Below are 18902 nucleotides of genomic sequence, written 5' to 3' on the forward strand. Positions count from 1 at the left end.
CACACGGAGCGAGAGAGATAATAAAAACTGAGGCTCCCTGGGTTTGATGCCGCTGCTAATCCCCAGATTAATTTGTTCTGTCAGTGAGATCCGCGGGGATGAATGAATCACCATGCTTTTGTGTGCTGTGTTTGTTCAAACGGTTGCAAAGGTGGAGACAGGACTTGTGCGGGAAAGGAAAAAAGATACGGAGGAGGGACGACCGAGATGCAGTTGATACACTTGTTTCTGGAGAGCTCCCTAAAAATTCCAGCGTTAAAACGGTTGAGTCTGTTTCTGTTAATGTTATCTTGCATCCTCACAAGCTGAGTCAAGGCAGAGTCGAGCAGGAGTAGGTAGTGCCGGGCTCTTCCGGGGACGCCGTCAGGTGGGATCTCCTCCCACTCGGCTGCTTCGCCCACAGCACTTGTTAGAAAGTCCACTTTGCGAAAGGGAAGGAGGAAGACTTCGCGCCCCCTCTAGCGTCCGCTCCGCGCTACTGAGGAGGCCAAGTCTTCACGCGAGGTTTCCATGGTCTGTTGCGCAAACTGTGGGCAGCCCCAAGACATAAAAAACCAACTCGCTTTGAAAAGAAAGCCGCTTCCTCTTTGCGATTGCACCAGAACTCGCTTCTTCCCCGCCCCCACGGCCAGACCACTGCGGTTTCTTCCCTGTTGCAGCTTTATGCAACGAACTTTGCTAACTAACGTGCCTTCTACTCTCTTGGGAAACTATTTCCCCTTTTCTCCTGCTCCTCCATGCATGCTTCCCCCTCCGTACTAGGAACCTATGAGGAAGGCAAAGGTTAAAAGAGCTCTCTCTTTTTCTCTCTTTTGGTTTAATTAGGCCTCTGCCCTGCATTCCTTTCCCAGATGGTGGGAGGGTATAAAGACACTGGGTTGATTCCACCATGTAAGTTAGGGGAATCGAACTCATTTGTTATTAGGGCCCGCCAAATCTGACATAAATGAGACCTTGTTGGGCCGGGACATGCGTGTCATAAAATGTAATGCCAGGTAGCAGAGATATAAACTTTATAAAGGACACAGACAATCACAAAGATTTCTAAAAAGCTTAAAATAACACATGCTTAAAACATCAGCACTAGTTGCTCTTAAAGGTGCTTTCTTTGTATCTCTCCTGTGAGATCTAGGAAACCGGACAAAGGAAGCTCTGGCTCTTTCCTTCCTCCCCCAGAGGAGCAGGAGGAGCCTCAGCCAACAGAAGGAAGAGAGGCTTGGCTCAGTAGCTCTGCTGTGTGATTGAGAGAGCCTGGCAAAGCGAGCTCTCCCCCCCTCCTCCTCAAGGGAGGAGCCTCAGCCAATGGAGAAAATAGAGGCTTTGCTCTGTAGCTCCTGTGCCATTGAGCAAGCCTGGCAAAGCAAGCTGTGATTTAGAAGGAAGCAAGAGAGAGGGAGAAGGAAACAGATGACAGCCAGTTGCTGGTGGGGGGGCTCATTTGGCCCCCAGGCTGCATGTTTGACACCCCTGTGTAAGTGGTAACATAAAAGTCCCATGGGTGTCCATTTTGCTTTCACTTAAGCAGTATACTGAGTTTTGCTTCGAATCAGATTTGTATGTGCAAATCCTTGACTCTGCTCATTCTTTACAGACTTTTTTGTCAAATGAAAAAGGTGGAGGTTGCCTGAACCAGTAGTTCATCCCATGTGTTTATGCAGATGTATGCATTTCACAGAGGCTGGGTGTAACTGGCAAGGCAGCTGATTGTTTGGGCTGTTTGCTGGCCGTGACCTTTCCCTGCTGCTAAACTCTGCAAAAAGTTATCATTTTAGCAAGTCAGTCACAGAATTCCATTAATTCATTCAATAAATGCACAGTTTATTTAAGGATCAAGTTTCAGGTTATGACAGCAGGTAATGGGGGGTACAACAGATGTGGCAGGTTATAACACAAAACCAAACGAGAGGGGAAGCAGTAGACTAAACCCCCTTTATTTTCATTAGGAGAAGCATTAACTGACACTCTCTTGTTATTTTCTTTTAGTTACAGATAGCCAATTTATTTTAGTGAGAAAACATTCTCAAACTTTTAAAAATTAAAACTTCTGTGTAGCTACATATTATAACTAACAACAATTTGTTTCTGACTGTATTAAGAAAAGTCAGCCCTACAGATACCACACAGAGAAAATATACAAGCAGGGCCATGTTTCCTCTCAGTCCCTTTTATCTGCTGTAATGTCATCACTTTGTTGAAGGTAGAAAGCACCAACTGAGGCAGTAATTGCAAAGATGGCCCTTTTGGGATGTGCTCTGACTCTGCGCTCAAGAGGTTGTGGCTGTGGCAAAGGCACAGAGTTGGGATATCATTGGGGTATATGCAGTGGAGAGGTGCAAGGGAACCATCTGGTTTAGGTATTTTTAAACTTGCAGCCATCATGAAGAACTATTTTAGGTGTCTGGCTTATGAGGTCAGCCACTGTTCAACCACAACCACTGGTTTCCTTACTGCTGTGTGACAGCAGGGCACAGAAGTCAGATAGTGCCAGTGTTTTCATGTGCCTACTTTTTCACATGCTGTTATACAAGACATGTAAGTGTGAACACATTTCATAGGGTTTTTAAACAATATTAAGAGAGAAGTAGTTTCTATTAAAGACTTCTGGACTCTGGTTGTGACACAAATAAAAGCAATTATCCAAATACATATGACATTAACACCAGACCATCGTTTCTTGCATCAATGGGCATCTCATCAGTATACTACCGCAACAATAGAAAGAGATTCTGTATTACTTTATGCAGCAAAATTTATAATTGCTAAACATTGGAAGAATAAAACACCACTAACACTAGCACAGTGGCATGGGAAATTGTGGGATATGTACATGTTAGCTAAAGTTACTGATAGCATCAAATATTTAGAAAACTGCAATGTTCAAACCAATTTCACTTCAGTGTGGTTACCTATCTTAGAATATCTAATTGAAGTTGGAGACGTTCCTAAACAAGTAAATGATTTAGGTTTATGGTAACAGTTTTGTTGAATGGTGCTTATTACATGGATAATGATGCATCATTATTGTTGTAACTGTTCAGATTGACTATACTTGAAATAATATATATATATATTAATAAGAGCAGTAGTTTTAAGAACTACACTCTGGGACAATCTCTAAAATAAGTTTTGAAGAATGGCACCATGGCATCAGATGTTCTCATTCTGAACAAAGGGAGATTCTGCATAAAAGCAGGGATTTTACGGCTCATGGCATCCATAGGAACAATGATACAATCTAGCCTGATCCAGTCCATTGAGAAACCCAAATCCCTCACCTCACCCTGCAACTTGGAAACTTTGAGTCCTTGCATTTGAGCTCACCATATACAAGGCCTACCATTCAACGTTATTCCAGTCTAAACCCATTAATTCCAATGGGTTTGGACTGGTGTAAAAGATCGTACTGCTGCCTCATGATTTTGCTTCTCCTTTTGCAGCTAGAAAGTGCTTCATACCTCCCCTTTTGTTAACTGTCAGGATGGCGGGAGGGCGCTAGGGCTGAGCCGCCTGGTGCGCTACTAAGGCCCAGCCCTGTTAGCCATGGAGTCTGGAGCTAGCCAGCTCAAAGAGGGGCAAGGGCTACCAAGTAAAAAAAGCCCAGGCGTAATGGGAGCCCAGGGCCACAGAGGGCCCTTTCTGGCAGGCCGCTTGGCCCTGCTTCTGCGCGTCTTCCAAAGAGGAACAAGCCGTCATTAGCTGGTTATCTAGCTTATCAAACGCTTCCGTGAGCCCGCCTGGCCTAGCCCCTTTCGCAGAGCAAGTCCCGGGGCGCCACCCTCGGCCGTAATCTGCGGCGATCCGAGGCGCAGCAATCGAGCGAGACCTTTTCAAGCTCCCCTGAGGCAGGAACGGCGGGGAGGGCAAAGGACCACCGCCACCCCTTCGCTCCCTTCCCGAAAGGCGGGCGGGAGGAGAAGCCAGCACCTCCCTTCCCGAGAACAGCCGCAGGAAGAGGCCGAAACTCCACAGGTGACTCTCGGCTCCGCTCCCTGCGTGCGAAGTCTCCCCACTGGGCCCAGCGTCGCGGGGCAGCCTTTCAAGCGGAGGAGAGCAGAGGCAGGCGGGAAAAGCGGCAGCGCGGTTGCTGAGGTAGTAACCCTTCTGCCCGGCGAGAGTGGCGCCTTCCCTCCCTCAGGCAGCCGCAGGGAGAGTCCCGCTAGGCTCCGAGGAAGCCGCCGGAATGCAAATGCGTGGCAAGGCAGCGCGTGCGCTTGCGGAGACCAAGGGGCCCCCGGCTGACGGAACGCCATTCGCACGGCCTTTTGAAGTCTCCCCTGAGGGCCTGCTGGCAGGCAAAGGGCGGAGAGCGCGTGCTCACGCTGCGAGACTCCCCTGCCCCCTCCTCCTCTTGCTGTTACGGCCGCAGCCGTCGCCACCATCTGGGCTCCTCTCCGCCTCCTTGGGAGCGCGCGCGCGCGAGCTGCCTTGACCATCGCGGCGTCCTATTGACACGCGGGCGCCTCTTTGGCTTCGTACAGTAGCTTCGGCGGCAGCGCGCGGGCCAATTCCAGGAGCCCGTGGGTTGGAGCCGCGCCCTGCTTTCCGACCGGAAAGGGGTCTGATTGGCCGGCGTCCTCCCCTATGCAAAAGAGCTGAGGGAATGACATTCCTCCGGACTCTCTTACTGTAAAAGCAAATTCATTTCCAGTTAATCTCCATTCATAGAGCCAGAAGGCGCGAGTGAGAGGGAGGCGGGGGACCGGACTTCTCCAGATCAGCATGAGCAAATAAACAGCGCCTCGCAGAAGGTCACACACAGCTGGAGAGACTGGCCTTTACAAGCGGCAGCCATCGGGGAAGCTTGCTGTTGGAGTCTGGTGAACACGTGAAGGCATCTTCCGCTTTGGAATCGCGCAGCCTGATAGAAGCAGGGACCCTTGCCCGAGCGCTTCGCACCTTTTTGCTCTCTCCCTCCGACTGATTTTTTGGGGGGGGCGGGGGGGGAGGGCGTCCTTCTGTTAGCACGCGTGCTTCTAATCCTCTTCCTCTGGCAGAAGATGAAATTCGGCTGGGCAGGCGCTTACCAGCTCCTAGCAGTCGTATTGTGAAGTTTTGAAGCAGGGACAAGCAAGAAGCGAGCGAGGGGGAGGGTGTGGGAATGATGGTCCTGAACGCAGAGCTCCACCTGCTGTGGTTAAACCATAGCTGAGCAGCCGGACCCCTGCGGCTGAATTTGAGGAAGATCGCTTCAGATATTCCCCCTCCCTCCCCCGAGTTGGCAGTGAGTCACTCAGCGGCCACAGACTGTTGGGTGACTTCAGAAGTGTGTGTTAAAGTTGCTGCACACATTAACCACAGAGGGAACCCACAATCCAACCAGCAGTTCTAACCCAAAGGCGGTTCTTAGATGGACTTTCGTGTTCTCTCTCTTTGTGTCTGTCTGAATTATTGGCGCAGCACTTTCTTAGCACATTTACACGGGCTGTCATTTGGCCGCCTCAGTGCAAAACCAAGACTGCAAATTCTCTTTAAAGGAACGCGAGTCAAGCTACTGAGTCTGGGTTTCAAGGCTGCTTTGGGAGGGGAAGGAATCCCGCGGAAGAACATTAATGGATTTCTGTTGTGTTTAAACTCTCTATAGAGTCAACTGTAAATATTTGATGAACTACAGTATATAACGTTGTGATAGCCAGTTGACCTGTGAAAACCTCAGGTCACGCTCTTTGAAGCCTGCTTCGTCGGTTTGCTTTAAAATGACTTTTTCCCCCCCACCGCAAAAAAAGACTGAATGTATTTAACCCGGATTCTCAAGAGGCTTGAGGCAAGGGATGGGGACTCGAAACTTTGAAACCTTAGGGAATTAACTACTGAAAAGTCAAGATTTCGCCCCCCACCCCCCAAAAATCTATGAGCGCGTGTGGTTTTGAACTGATGACTTACATTTCCTTTGCTCAAAACTTTTCTCCGTTTGTGGGATTTCGGAAGGGCGTTTGATTTTTAAAACACTGGCAATGCCCAAGGGAAGAAGTTATCCAGTTCTATAGGTTATGAGTGTTGTTTTCTGAGACAGACACACACGCTTCCAGCACAGCCTGAAACTGGATGCTTGGATTAGCTGTGGCAGGAGGACCAGGAAACAGAGATTTCCCCCGCTCTGTCGTGTGGTCGAGCCACATTCACTCTGGGATTGGCTCCACTTCGCCTCCTGTCCCTCCAGCGCCGGGGTCCTAAGCCGCTTTCCTTTTATGTTGGTCTCCCGAGAGCCGCCGGCTGAAGAGTTGCGCTCCTTTTGCTTTGGCCGAAGCCCTCTGCGGAGCTTTTTCACTCAAAAGGCTTGTTGTGATGCGTATCCCCGTAGATACCAGCACCAGCCGCCGCTTCACGCCGCCCTCCACCACTCTGAGTCCGGGCAAGATGAGCGACACGCTCCCGCTGGTCGGCCAGGAGAACAGCAGCGGCGCCCTGGTGGGGAAGCTGAGAAGCGCAGACCGCAGTATGGTGGAGGTCCTAGCCGATCACCCCGGAGAGCTCGTCCGCACCGACAGTCCCAACTTCCTCTGCTCTGTCCTGCCCACCCACTGGAGGTGCAACAAGACTTTGCCCATCGCCTTCAAGGTAAGAAGGGAGGGAGGGAGGGGAGGCATGAAATAGCGTGAAGCTGTGGGGGCGACAGCCTGAACTGTTAGGATTTCTTTGCGGGGCACTGCTGTCCTTCTCGCGCCCGCAAAGCTTCAAATCCCACCCCATCCTGCACAGAATGAATTTTGTTCTGTTTTGGGAATAGCTCTCACCTCCTGTAAGTGAACACGTTGTGCTAGGCAGAGTCACTGTCTCTCAAGTTAGTGTGCCTCACACCTTGCAGGGCATCCTGTTCTGCCAGCGCTCAGCTTAGCGGCGAGCCCTTGGTTTCGGAGGATGGTGGAAGACAGGCCGGCCTGGCGTGACTTGTCTATGGGGTCGCAAAGAGTCGGACTCGATTGTGGAACTGAGCAACCATGGCTTCAGAAACCATGTCGAGGACAACCTTAAGGGGGACGGGAGAAGTTTCCCCATAAGGCAGAAAGAGTCTTTTGAAGTTGACCTATCAAAAGACATGATTTACTCCCAAGTAGGGGTGCAGCCTTAGATTTCCACCGGTGCAATCACAGAGAATCCCCTAATGCAAAGGTGAGGTGATTTCAGTCTGGCTTGCCCCCTCTTTTTTTTTTAAATTGACTAGAATTCCCGGAGTCTGTCAACCTATCCAACACGTTATAAAGCAAAAGTGCTGGTCCAGAGCTTGTAAAGGCAAAAACTAATATGGGCTAAGCGATCTCGAGCATAATATAGTCTTGCTTAAGGCCATTGGAAGTGCCTTGCTGGATCAGAAGGCAGGGCGTTCTTTGCAGACCTGCCAGCCACCAACAGGCGCTAAGTAGTCTACCGGAAATTGGCTAGTGGTGGACCGCAGCCTTCTTTCTGCCAGCCCGTCAAAGGGAAGATTGCTGTGGACCAGCGCCCAGAATTCACACCCCCAGCCTAAACACCCCGATCCGAAGGCCTTAGCCCGGCTGTCGTAAACAGGTTTCTTTGAGCGCTATGGAATGTGTCAGTCAGCACAGGCACACAGCTGAAGGGATCCACGGCAGCCCTGGGCTGCCTGGAGACCAAGGAGTGACACCTGAGAGTAAATCTATTGAAACATCTCGCGATCTCATTCGGTCAGCCCCCTGACGGCGACTATACGTTCCAATTATCAAACCACAAGAAGAAAGTTAGGCTTTCTGGCTTCAACGGATTAAATTTTTCAGTCTCACTCATTTGTGTATGGGGTGGTAAATCTGTGATGCATTATACCGTGGGGCTAACTTTCCCAGTAGTTTTCAACGCCCGCTCTAAACCACTGGAGCTGGAAAGTTCAATTGCAGTCAATGGGATCTGCCCGCGCCTGTCGGATCTGGCGATTTGGAAGAAACTTCCACTATGGTTGGCGCCTCTTGGGACAGGGTGAAGTGTCTTGAAACACAAACCCCGCCGTTTGTGGTGGTTTCCCTCCCCTGAGCTTTGGGCCTTCTCCTCACTCTGGCGGCAGTAGCTGGTTCCAGTGTCCCGGCTGGCAGGAGGCCAGACCGGAGCCCCCCCCCCGGCATGGCGTCTGCAATGGCCTCCCTTCCGCCCTCGCAGGATTTAAGCTCTACGTCTGCAATCCTAACCGCCCTTCGGGAGAGGAGGGGGTCCTATGCTGAATCCAGGGGGAGTTTCTTTCCAGTATGAAAGGGGGGGGGGGGAGAGAGAATGCTGCCCAGAGAAGTTCTCCGCAGAGGGCGGGGGTGAGTTTCGCGTCCTGCTTTAACCCGAGGGGCAAAAGGGAGAGAGACCCAGAATGAGTCTGAAAGGAAACCCACCCACCCCGCCAGCATTCACCCCCAGGTGCAGAAGTCAAGCGGGCTTTTCCGGCTGCTTTGGACGGGATGGGCGGGGATAGTGGCCTGAGCAGAAAAGTCCCCAGGCGGCCCTCCAGCCTCTAGTGTCTGCAGGCTGCTGCTTTAACGGGGAGCACCTGGCTGCGCCGCACAGAAGCTCCCGCGGAGATGATCATGAAGACCCACCTTTTCAGATTTGTTTAAAGTCGCGTCTCTTTTGGGGGGAGGAGGAGAGAATGCCCCGAGCGCAATAACAGAAGGCCATCCTAAAACACGCTTCCAAGTCCCCTGGCTTCAATGGGTGTCGAAGGGTGGAGTTGTTAGACTCGGGTCAGATCCAGATCTCTTCCTCAGAAAGGTTCCTGAAATGCCGCGTTTGGAGATGGAGAAACACCCCACCCCATTCCCGGGTGTAAATAGCTTCAAAAATGACCGCCTCTAAATAACTTACTCCTGTGTAAAGCCGCATTGCGTTTTTACTTTGTGTGTAAACTCCATCGAGGCCAAGGCTCGTCTGCTCCTCGGAGCCTTCTTTCCTCGTAGCGGTGCATAGGCCTGAGCCGCAAGCAAGGCTTCGAGTTCTAAGCACAAACCCGCAAACTAGTGACTTCCAAGCCCGCCGGCTGAATTGGTTCACACGTAGATCTAGCGGCCTGGCTAAAATCCAGGCAACCACTTCCTGGAGAGAATTTCTCTTGGAGCCCTTGCACTACTCCAGAGTAAGTACCTTGAGCTCTGCAGAAGTTCGTCAACTCACACGTGCCAAATATTCAAGGCACTAAAGGTCCTCCGAAAGACGTGGACTTGGCCGGGAGCGCTCAGCAGCCTGCTTCTGCCGGGCAACCTTCGGCCTACCCGCTCGGGGCTTGCTTGATTCTCCTCAGTCTAACGTATTCTGAAGGCAGAGCCGAGCCTTACTATCAGCCCTTCTGGGTTCCCCAGTGCTCCGCCCGACTGGTTTTTTAAAAACTCTCTTCTCTGGGTGTGGGGTTGAGTCCTGCCTGGAGAACCACGTCCTCTCCCTTTCATAGAGGCTTAATGGGGTATTAACTTGCCAGGTGGTGTTATTGACAATGAAAAACTTCTGCTGGCGCCTTTGTCGGAGCTGCTTGCCGGTCCCAGTCCTCGGAGAGTCTGCTCCTGTCCCCACGCACGCCCCCGAGGAGAACTCGCTGCAACCACCTTGATGGCCGGGCTGCAGTGGCAGCCGCTGGAGCCACATTTTGAGAGGACTTTGCTGAGATTCGTATTCAGTCCTACCGCCCGCACGCGTCCCATTGAACAAAGCAGAACCTCGTTTCGAGAACGCCTGAGTTGAGCAGGGCTCTGAGGGCTGCGACCCTGATCCTGAATTCAGTTGCGGGGAAAGAAGTGTCCACGGAAGTCAGTGCCTCGCTGCAGAGCGGCCTGAAAGAGGCCCTTCGGCAGTGTCCTGAGCTGTACATTGGAACCATGAAAATTCCACTTCCTGCTTTCTTGCAATAACATCCATTCCGTTGTCATTTGATCCTAGAGGATGATCCGTTTAACTGGGGCAGGCAGCGGAGAAGAGATGGGGGGGGGGAGAGAAGTTTATACTGATAGTTATTGAATGCCGCAACTGCCAGTTGTAGGCAACGGCCTTCTCGAGTAAAAATTCACTAATCGCAAATCACAGCCCTTCAATGAGCCTTTGTTCAGTCGGACAGTCGAGTCCGACTCTTTGGGACCTCGTGGACCAACTCACGCCAAGCCCTCCTGTCTTCCACCATCCTCCGAAGTCCGCTCAAATTCATGTTTGTCACATCAGTAACTATAATGAACCCACTCAAGAGTAAAGTGCTTGCAACCCTGCGTTACCAGTGCGGTCTTTAGACCATATTTTAACTGGGTTTGCTTCAGTGATCCTATTAATCCATTCGAAATCCATTACTCATTAGGTTCAATGCATGGATTGCAATCCATTCGGAAAAAGCCAGGTGGCTTTAGCCACCCTTGTAGGTATGTGATCTCTGTAGCTCCAGGTAGTGGGAAAGTTCTTTTGTTAAACAGTCTGGTTGTTCCTTTTCCAATGTCCCGCAAGCATCTGTAGCTCCAAAGCAAGAACGTCTTAGGGCTTGGCCCTTAAGGCAGATAGTAGCAGACTTAGGTCCTTCTCTGTATTTGAATAGAGCACTTGCCAGTAGTAGAAGACCAGTTGCATCAACTCTTGTCTTCCTAACGTTTATTCTCCAGCCAGCCCAGCCTAGGAAAACAGGCATCATGAATACGGGGTATGTTTGGTTTGATTTAAAGAAAACCTCTATCCCTCATATGAAGGTTGCAGGAAACAATCCCACTGGGAAGAGCACAGGTGTAGCAGAAGGGAATAGTGTCTGTGCTGGTGGAACTATTTTAACTTCCCTGTCTCTTCACACACACCCCTTCCTAGTAAGGGGACCCTTGTTTTACAGTACAAATATATACTGGGTGGTAACAATGGAATCAAGAGGTTTTCAATGGCTGTAACATAGTGGCCCTTTTGCTGCTCTTCCTGTAAAAGTATATTTGTTTCCCCCAAAGTCAAGTGAGTCCCCAAAAAGAAGGCTTTAAGTAAATCTTCTGTCTATGGCACACTTACTTGGGAGTAAGTAGCATTGAGCTAGGTGGAAGTTCTCCCTCAAAATGCATAGGTTCTAGCTACACGTTTAGGGTGTTTTCATTGCTCATATAAACCCTGCAAGTATTTTCCACAATACTAGGCCAAATTTAGAACTGTGCAAACCATGCAACAAATATCTGTTTCTACAGGCACTAACTTTCTGTTTAACTTTTTCTAACCTGGCCATTTTAAAAAAAATCCTAAAGATTAATTATAGTTAGAAATGCATCTGCTGAGTTATATTTTTAAATGAAACTACCATTAAGATTATTATTATTATTTACTTCATACTTCAATCCCAAAGCCCATATCTATCATCTGAGAACCTGGATTGATGAGGGTTTGTACATCAGTCTTAAATACACTTGCTTGGAAGTAAGTAATATTGTTTTCTGTTTAACTTCCTTTCAAGTAAATTTTATATTCTGGATCTAAGAAGTTTTGCTAATTAGGTTCAGTGTATCTTACAACTAAGACTGCACTTTTCAGGATTTACTTTCTGAGTAGACATGCTGAGGATTGCATTCCACATTTGTTTTAGAATTTGACTCTCTGTAGAACCATTTACCTAAGAACAAAGTTGGAGCCCAGTGGCACCTTTAAGACTAACAAAGAATAATTCAGGGTACAAGCTTCCACTACACACCCATTTACCAAGTTGGTGACTTTGATTGCCTGAAATCATGTACCTGGTCCATTTAGATAAGGTTGTAAATGTAACAGAAGATAATTCCATCTTCAGAATCCCTGAGTTTTCTTTCAGAATAAATGTATACATGAAATTAAAGGGAGGAAAGTGGTAACAATTGCAACCATTTCTCATAAATTGTCACATAATTAAGTAAACTGTAGAAAAATCAGCCCATTGTTAATAAAACAGTTATTTCCCCTTGCTTAAGCAGCAAAACTGTTAAGATTCCACTGTGGTGCAGGTTGAGATTTTTTTTAGTATTCCATCCAGCTTGCATAAAATATTTTTATAAGCTGAGTAGTCAAGCAAAATACTAGCTATCTCCAGTCAGCAAGTTCTTACTTATCTGTTTAGTCTGTTTTATAATGTAAATGTTTGTGTTTCTGTGCCTGTCTTTTACAACTTTACATACCAGTTGCTTTTTCCAGGGCCTGGGGATCTCTGTTTCTTTTGCTAGGGTTTCCTGCACTATACTGTAAAGTGTAAACACAGAGAGATGAAAATACACTTTTTTGGTGGGATATTTTAAAGACAGAGAATGTTCCTTTTTCTCCTACACACACTTACATTTACATAGAAAAAGGGAGAGATGCAAATAACCAAATAATACTCCCTTTGAATATGTTTCTGGTTTTAACCCTGTAGTTCATTTGACTTGAAAGAGTCTAATACTGCGTTTGGAGCAATGTTGCTGAGTTGCCAAATCATGGTTCATATCCCTCAACACTTAGAATATAAAAATTAAAACTGGAAATAAGAGTGCAATGCTAGGAAGGAATGAGACATATTTCTCAAAAAATGTGGTTACTGTTGGGGTATAACTGCTAAATTCTGTTTATCTGTACTTGAAAGTCTCACTGTGTTTATTGAACCTTGCTTCCTAATGAGTGGCCTTATAGAATGGTTACAGAGCTGCAGACTTTTTTTTAATTAAATAAAAAGTTTTATTTAACAATTTCAAAAATTTAGACTTTTTGCAGACTTAGAACAAGCGAAAACACAAGGTAAGTTCAATGCATTTCATTAGTACTTACCCCCAAATAAGAGTGCTGATTTCCTAAAAACACTTACTCCATTTTAAGCTGGGTCATGCCTGGCTAGTTGTTCTAGACCATCACATTAGAAGAAGTTTCTAGAAACTTGGGAAGGCCCAGAACTCTGGGCATATCTGTCCAGAGAAGCTAAGGACAACCTGAATATGCATGAAAGATACAAAGGGACCAAAGAATTTCCTGGAAACTCAAGAGAGGAAAGAATGAGAAAGAGACATGGGAAAGAGGTAGAAGTGAAGGAGAAGGATTGGTGAATTTTAGAAATGTCTGTGTTAGAAAACTGAACTGCAATTTTAATAATGCTAAACTTGTGGATAGTTCATAGTGGGAGGCTATCATGTACCTCATTTGGTCTCGTTCCACTTCCCTCCAGTTTTCTTCTGGTCCTGCTTCCATACAAATAAAATTGCAGTATTAATATAAGGCTTTTTTTTAAAAAAAAAAGAGCAGTGAATTTGAAAAAGTGAGTTGAGTCGGACATGTGATTGACTCAGTACAGAAGAGGGCAAAAGGTAACAGTGTGGGCTGTTGAGGAGGGCTAGCTATATGGAAGTACATACACAAAACAAAAATTTCAATGCCATGAGTCTTCCACAGAAGTGAAAATGTTTTGTTTAGAACTATACATTACCTGGGATTCATGGGCCAAATTTAAATGAGAAGTGTTGCCTTTAAAGGAGTTTGGAGGCCTTTAGGGAGATCTTCCAGCGGTTTGATAATTAGCTTGTTGTGGGGAAGAAAGTGCTCCTGCTTTCAACCAGAATTTTACCTAATATTTTAATGAGAGGAGATGATAGTTTCATGGTTTATTAGAAGTAGCATGTGAGTAAGAAAGACAGTGGGTGGGGGAGGAGAGAGTAGTGCTAATGCAGTTAAAAGGTGAAGCTCAAAATGTAGCCACTATTATAGAACAAATTACAAAGGAAGTGTAAGGCATAAATGATCAACTGGAAGGTCAAGGCTGGGAATATTTGCCATTAAAGATAAATTAAAATCATAAGCAGAAAAAATAGCAAGCACAGTCAGTGGAATTATACTTTTCTCCAATGTGTTTCAACCAATGGCACCATCAAGCCAATAGTGCTACAGCAGCCTCTTCCACGAGCAAGTGGCACAAGCTGTATTGCCTATGAGTTGTACTCTTATTGCTTGAGAACCCTGTGTCAGCAAGCACATGGCACTTTTGATTGGTGATCTTTACAGTCCTTATTGTCCTTGCCCTCTGAGAAACAGAGGGCAAATTGTTCAAGGACATGCTTTAGATAATATCCAGTGAAGGTGGACAGAGTGTGTAGAAAATAATGTGTATTTAATACAAAACATGGAATTGGGCATTTCCTCCAGAATGGAACACACAAACAGGTCCTACATCTGAAGGTCAGCAGTGCAGAAGCCTGCCAATAATGCATGCATTTTGTGATGTTCTAAGATGCTTGCAGAAATTCCATGGCAGAAGTTCTGAAACTTAGATCTATACCCAGCTTCCTATCTGTTGTACCCCACTACAGATTGTGTTAATGGAGATGAATCCATAGTGTCTACATAGCCCTTATAATAGTGAGGAAGTCATTTTTCCAGTCCTCCTGCTTGCGACATGCTCTTTCTCAGTCATTTCTATCCATTGTAACACAAAAGCAATGGGTTTTGCATATAAAAGCTGTTGTTGGCATAGTATAATGCAGTACAATGTTTTTATATTGGTCTCTCCATCAGTACAACTTTCCAAGACACTGCACTGTGCAGGCACAACAGTCTTTACATCATCCATTAAACACTGATTTGCCACTGTGGTGGCTGTAGGACTGAGATTTAAGATTCTAATCTTGAACTTGGCAGTCAGTTGTGTTGAAGAAGAGTTGGTTTTATACATCAGGGGTGGCCAACAGTAGCTCTCCAGATGTTTTTTGCTTACAACTCCCATCAGCTCCAGCCAGCATGGCCAATGTCTGGGGCTGATGGGAGCTGAAGGCAAAAAACATCTGGAGAGCTACCATTGGCCACCCTGTTATACATCACCCTTTACCACCCAAAGAAGTCTCAGAATCACTTACAATCACCTTCCCTTCCTCTCCCCACAACAGACAACCTGAGAGGTAGGTGGGTCTCTGAGAGAGCTGTGATTGACCTAGTTAGCTTTCTGTGGGGGGTGGGGGTGGGAAATCAAACCATTTCTCCAGATTAAAGTCCACCTCCATTCTTAACCACTACACCAAACTAGGTCTCAATCCAGTTATACTTATTTCCATATAAGGTATGTATGTTTGGGATTTAAATATTAATTTACTATACTTTGGTTAAATTCAGGAGCAATATAAGCTATTGGAAGGAAAGCGTCTTTAGGACTGTAGCATCCCTCTTTGTGATTGTGCCAAGGTTACCAAAATAGCATTTGGATTAATTCTATATGCAATTTATTGTTTATTTGCTCTGGGTCATATCACTCATCTTACTTCACATGAGTTCACTGCTGTTTAGTATATTCAAACTAAATATTTTTCTATTTAATCTGTAGGTGGTAGCCTTAGGAGATGTTCCTGATGGGACTTTGGTCACAGTAATGGCTGGAAACGATGAAAACTATTCTGCAGAACTCAGAAATGCTACTGCTGCAATGAAAAACCAAGTGGCTCGATTCAATGACTTGAGATTTGTGGGTAGAAGTGGGAGAGGTATGTTAATTTAGACTTATATATTTTTAGAAAGCTGTCCTTAGTTACAGGTCTCAGACCATTATGTTTTGCAATTGTCCCTTTTAATTTCAGAATTATATCTGAATGATGAATTTGAGATTTCAGCACTTATGAAGCTTGAGTTCATATTGATAATATCACAGTAGATTATTGCACATTATAATTCATTATTCCAGTGTATGATAATACATGTATGCAGTGGACATTAGTGAGCCAGATTAAGTTCCACTATGAAATATTGTAGATTTAAAAATATATAATCAGAACTTTAATGCTGTAATTTGTACCTACTCATTGCATGAGCTGCCCTATGTATAGAGAGCTACTGCTGATATCTGATATTCTCACTCCACTTTAGTGTAGGCAGCCCGGCAACTAAGTAAGTGGGGGAGATGTTATACACACTGAAGTAATTATACATATGATAACAGAGAGAGAGACTGATTTGCCATCAAAAACAGCTTAAAAATCTTAGATATTCAGTAGCATATGACACATCTTTACTTTTGTAGGACATAATTGCTCCCCATAATAGAAAGTAATTTTATTGTCAGGTTGTCAGTTTAATTTACTTTGGTTACTTGCACAGATAGTACTTGTCTGTAGACAGTTTCAAAATTAAGTTGATAACAAAGATTTTTAAAGTAAAATTGTGTATTTGCTTTTGCTGCTATAACTTCAGCTGGGCTGCAGAGAATAACAAACTGGCATGCTCATATCAAATATGTTTACTTGGGAATATCCATTGATTCAATGAAGAATTTTTCCAGGTGTACCTTAGTATTGTGATCTCAGTTTATATTTTGTGGCTTGTACTCAACAAGAACCATGAAAATAGTTTGAAGATTAATACTTTCCCATTCACCCCTTCAGCCATAGCATTTTATACCCCCAAATTCCAGGACTCTGGAGACACCCCAGAAACAATACAGGACAATGTGATGCTGTGTAAGAATTTGGGGAATTGGCATACGTTTCCGCTTCTCTCCAGATGGTGGAAATATTATTATTATTATTAGTTTATTTATATTCTGCCCATTCCCCCATGGGGACTCAGGGCGGAGTACATATCCTTCCAATGGCAGAAAATACCTGTTAATGAAGTTATTAGGTAGGTTACCCTCTTTGACAAAAGATAGTGGATTTTTATGCCTGTAATAACAAAGACAGAATTCAAACTGCCCTATCATTTATTCTGCAATGATGGAAAATCATGTACCTGCTAAAATTCTCATGCCATTGGTGAAGTTGTTTCATCTGTTTTAAATTTTTGCCTATTTTTGTAGTCCAGACTCTTATTGTACTGTTTTATTGGATGTCCATACTATTTAATGAATTGGATTTACACTATGTAACCTACTTTGAGTCTCAGTGAGAGATGGTATATAAATAAAATAATAATAAAAGCCACCTAATATTTGATCCATGCTACACCTAAACCTATTACAATTGTTCTTCTACAGAATTAACCTCAGCTGTACCCATTAGTGCATCAAGCAGGTCTGAAATAATGGGATTGATCACATATACTATAAAAATCATGGAGTGTCATTATTTCAGTGAATTTGGTGCAAGTGCTCTTTAAGCTTATGCAGTCTCTTGGTGGAAAGTTCCATCAAGTCTTAGGGTTTGTAGAATCTTTCGGGCTCAAGTGCCGTGTTCTACTGGAGAAAGTTTTTCTTCCAGACAATTCGTTCTCAGCTGCGGAGAACAAATCGTCTGGAAGAAAAACTTTCTCCAGTAGAACACGGCACTTGAGCCCGAAAGATTCTACAAACCCTAATGACGTTATCAGCCGTGAAAACCTGAAATCTTTGATTCCATCAAGTCTCACTTGACTTATGGTGATCCTGTAGGGTTTTCCAGGCAAGAGGTGTTAAGATGTGGTTTGCTATTGTCTGCCTCTGCATAGTAACCATGGACTTCCTTGGTGGTCCAAATACTAACCAAGGACAACCCTACTTAGTTTCTGAGATCTTATAAGATTAGGTTAGCCTAGGCCACTCCCTTACTCTTTCTTATCTCATTTTGTGTGGTTCTAATGCACCTGTGGTAGAGCCCCATGGCGTAGTGTGGTAAAGCTGCAGTACTGCAGTCTGAGCTCTGTGCTCATGACCTGAGTTCGATCCCAGCAGAAGCTGGGTTCAGGTAGCTGGCTCAAGGTTGACTCAGCCTTTCATCTTTTCGAGGTCGGTAAAATGAGTACCCAGCTTGCTGGGGGGAAAGTGTAGATGACTGGGGAAGGCAATGGCAAACCACCCCATAAAAAGTCTGCCATGAAAATATCGTGATGCGATGTCATCCCAGAGTCGGAAACGACTGGTGCTTGCATAGGGGACTATCGTTACCTTTTAATGCACTTATGCACTGTTGTGGCAATCCATAAATTGTTCATTACATTTAAATCACAAATTATGGTTTGTTGTCTTTTCTCCAGTCTTGTACTCCAAATTCTTGTTTAGTTCTGATTTGATATCCTGTCATGGAGAAAAAAGTGCAAACCTCAGTATGTGCTCTGGATGCCTTGGTCACTTCTTCATTGTGTGGTTCATTGTTGTGTACTGAAGTCAATGTGTTGATAATTGTGAATATGGACAGCAATAATTCCCATGACTGTTGTAGCTGGGGAAAATGTTTCTGCTGGCAGTAGCATTGACTGCGTACTGTTCATGTTTAGGGCTATCTGTCTACATGCTCACTTGGCTTGCTATTCCTTCAGTATAGTGGAGAAGCACCCCCTACTCTAGGACTCATATATACAGTAACATTATAACATTCTGGAGATCCTTTACTTGCATTGTGATCTGTGCTATCTTTGATTTAATCAAAAGTCAAAGGACAATGTGCAGTGTACTGACTGACTCCCAGCTATAAATATTATTCCAGAAGATTACACTGTTGTCTGAGTCTTGCTCCTTATTAACGTAGTGATTGTATTAGAACTAGGTTTGGTTCTTTGATTTGTGCATAGCAGGCTTTATTTGATTTTTCAAGGAAGCTCGCTTTGGTAGACAGTTTTTTCTAACATACTTCTGCTACTTTTTTAGCCTGATATGCTGAACTTGATGGCTTTTAAACCTGGCTGAGTTGCTTCTGTACAGAAGATAATTGCTGAGAGAGAAATACCTGCAGTTGGAATTGTAGCTTGGTGATGCTAACGAATGATAATAATAGGGTAAAGCAGAGAAAATTATATCCATTTACCAAAAACATGAGTGATGCTGTAATGTATAAAAGAATCAGTCATTAAACATGTTCACTTGTTATATGGAAGGCTGCACCTTTTCAGTAAATGGAATTCTCATTATGATTCAGAGTGTTTAGAAAACATTTTGAAGATTTAAACGTAGAGCTGGCAAAGTGCTTGAGAAGCTAATAAAATCAGGCCTGCACTTTGCTAGCTGGCACTGCAAATAAAGCCAGAAGTCAAAGTCTGCACAGTTCTTAAGGTGAGAATTGAAAGAACAGAAGCTCCTGAGAAGAAAATCAGTAATTTATTTTGTGAAT

General features: G+C 45.2%; 1 protein-coding gene across 3 annotated transcripts in view; it reads left to right on the forward strand.

Moving 5' to 3' along the window:
- RUNX1 (RUNX family transcription factor 1) overlaps nucleotides 1-18902 on the forward strand; it is a 318736-nt gene that overhangs the window by 155449 nt on the left and 144385 nt on the right. For all 3 annotated transcript variants that reach the window (XM_060234284.1, XM_060234281.1, XM_060234282.1), the window contains exons 3-4: nucleotides 6299-6555; nucleotides 15218-15374. In XM_060234284.1, the coding sequence (XP_060090267.1) occupies nucleotides 6299-6555; nucleotides 15218-15374 (414 nt within the window). The remainder of the gene's footprint in view (nucleotides 1-6298; nucleotides 6556-15217; nucleotides 15375-18902) is intronic.

This window comes from Heteronotia binoei, chromosome 3 (genome assembly GCF_032191835.1).
Source record: "Heteronotia binoei isolate CCM8104 ecotype False Entrance Well chromosome 3, APGP_CSIRO_Hbin_v1, whole genome shotgun sequence".
Taxonomy (NCBI): Eukaryota; Metazoa; Chordata; class Lepidosauria; order Squamata; family Gekkonidae; genus Heteronotia; species Heteronotia binoei.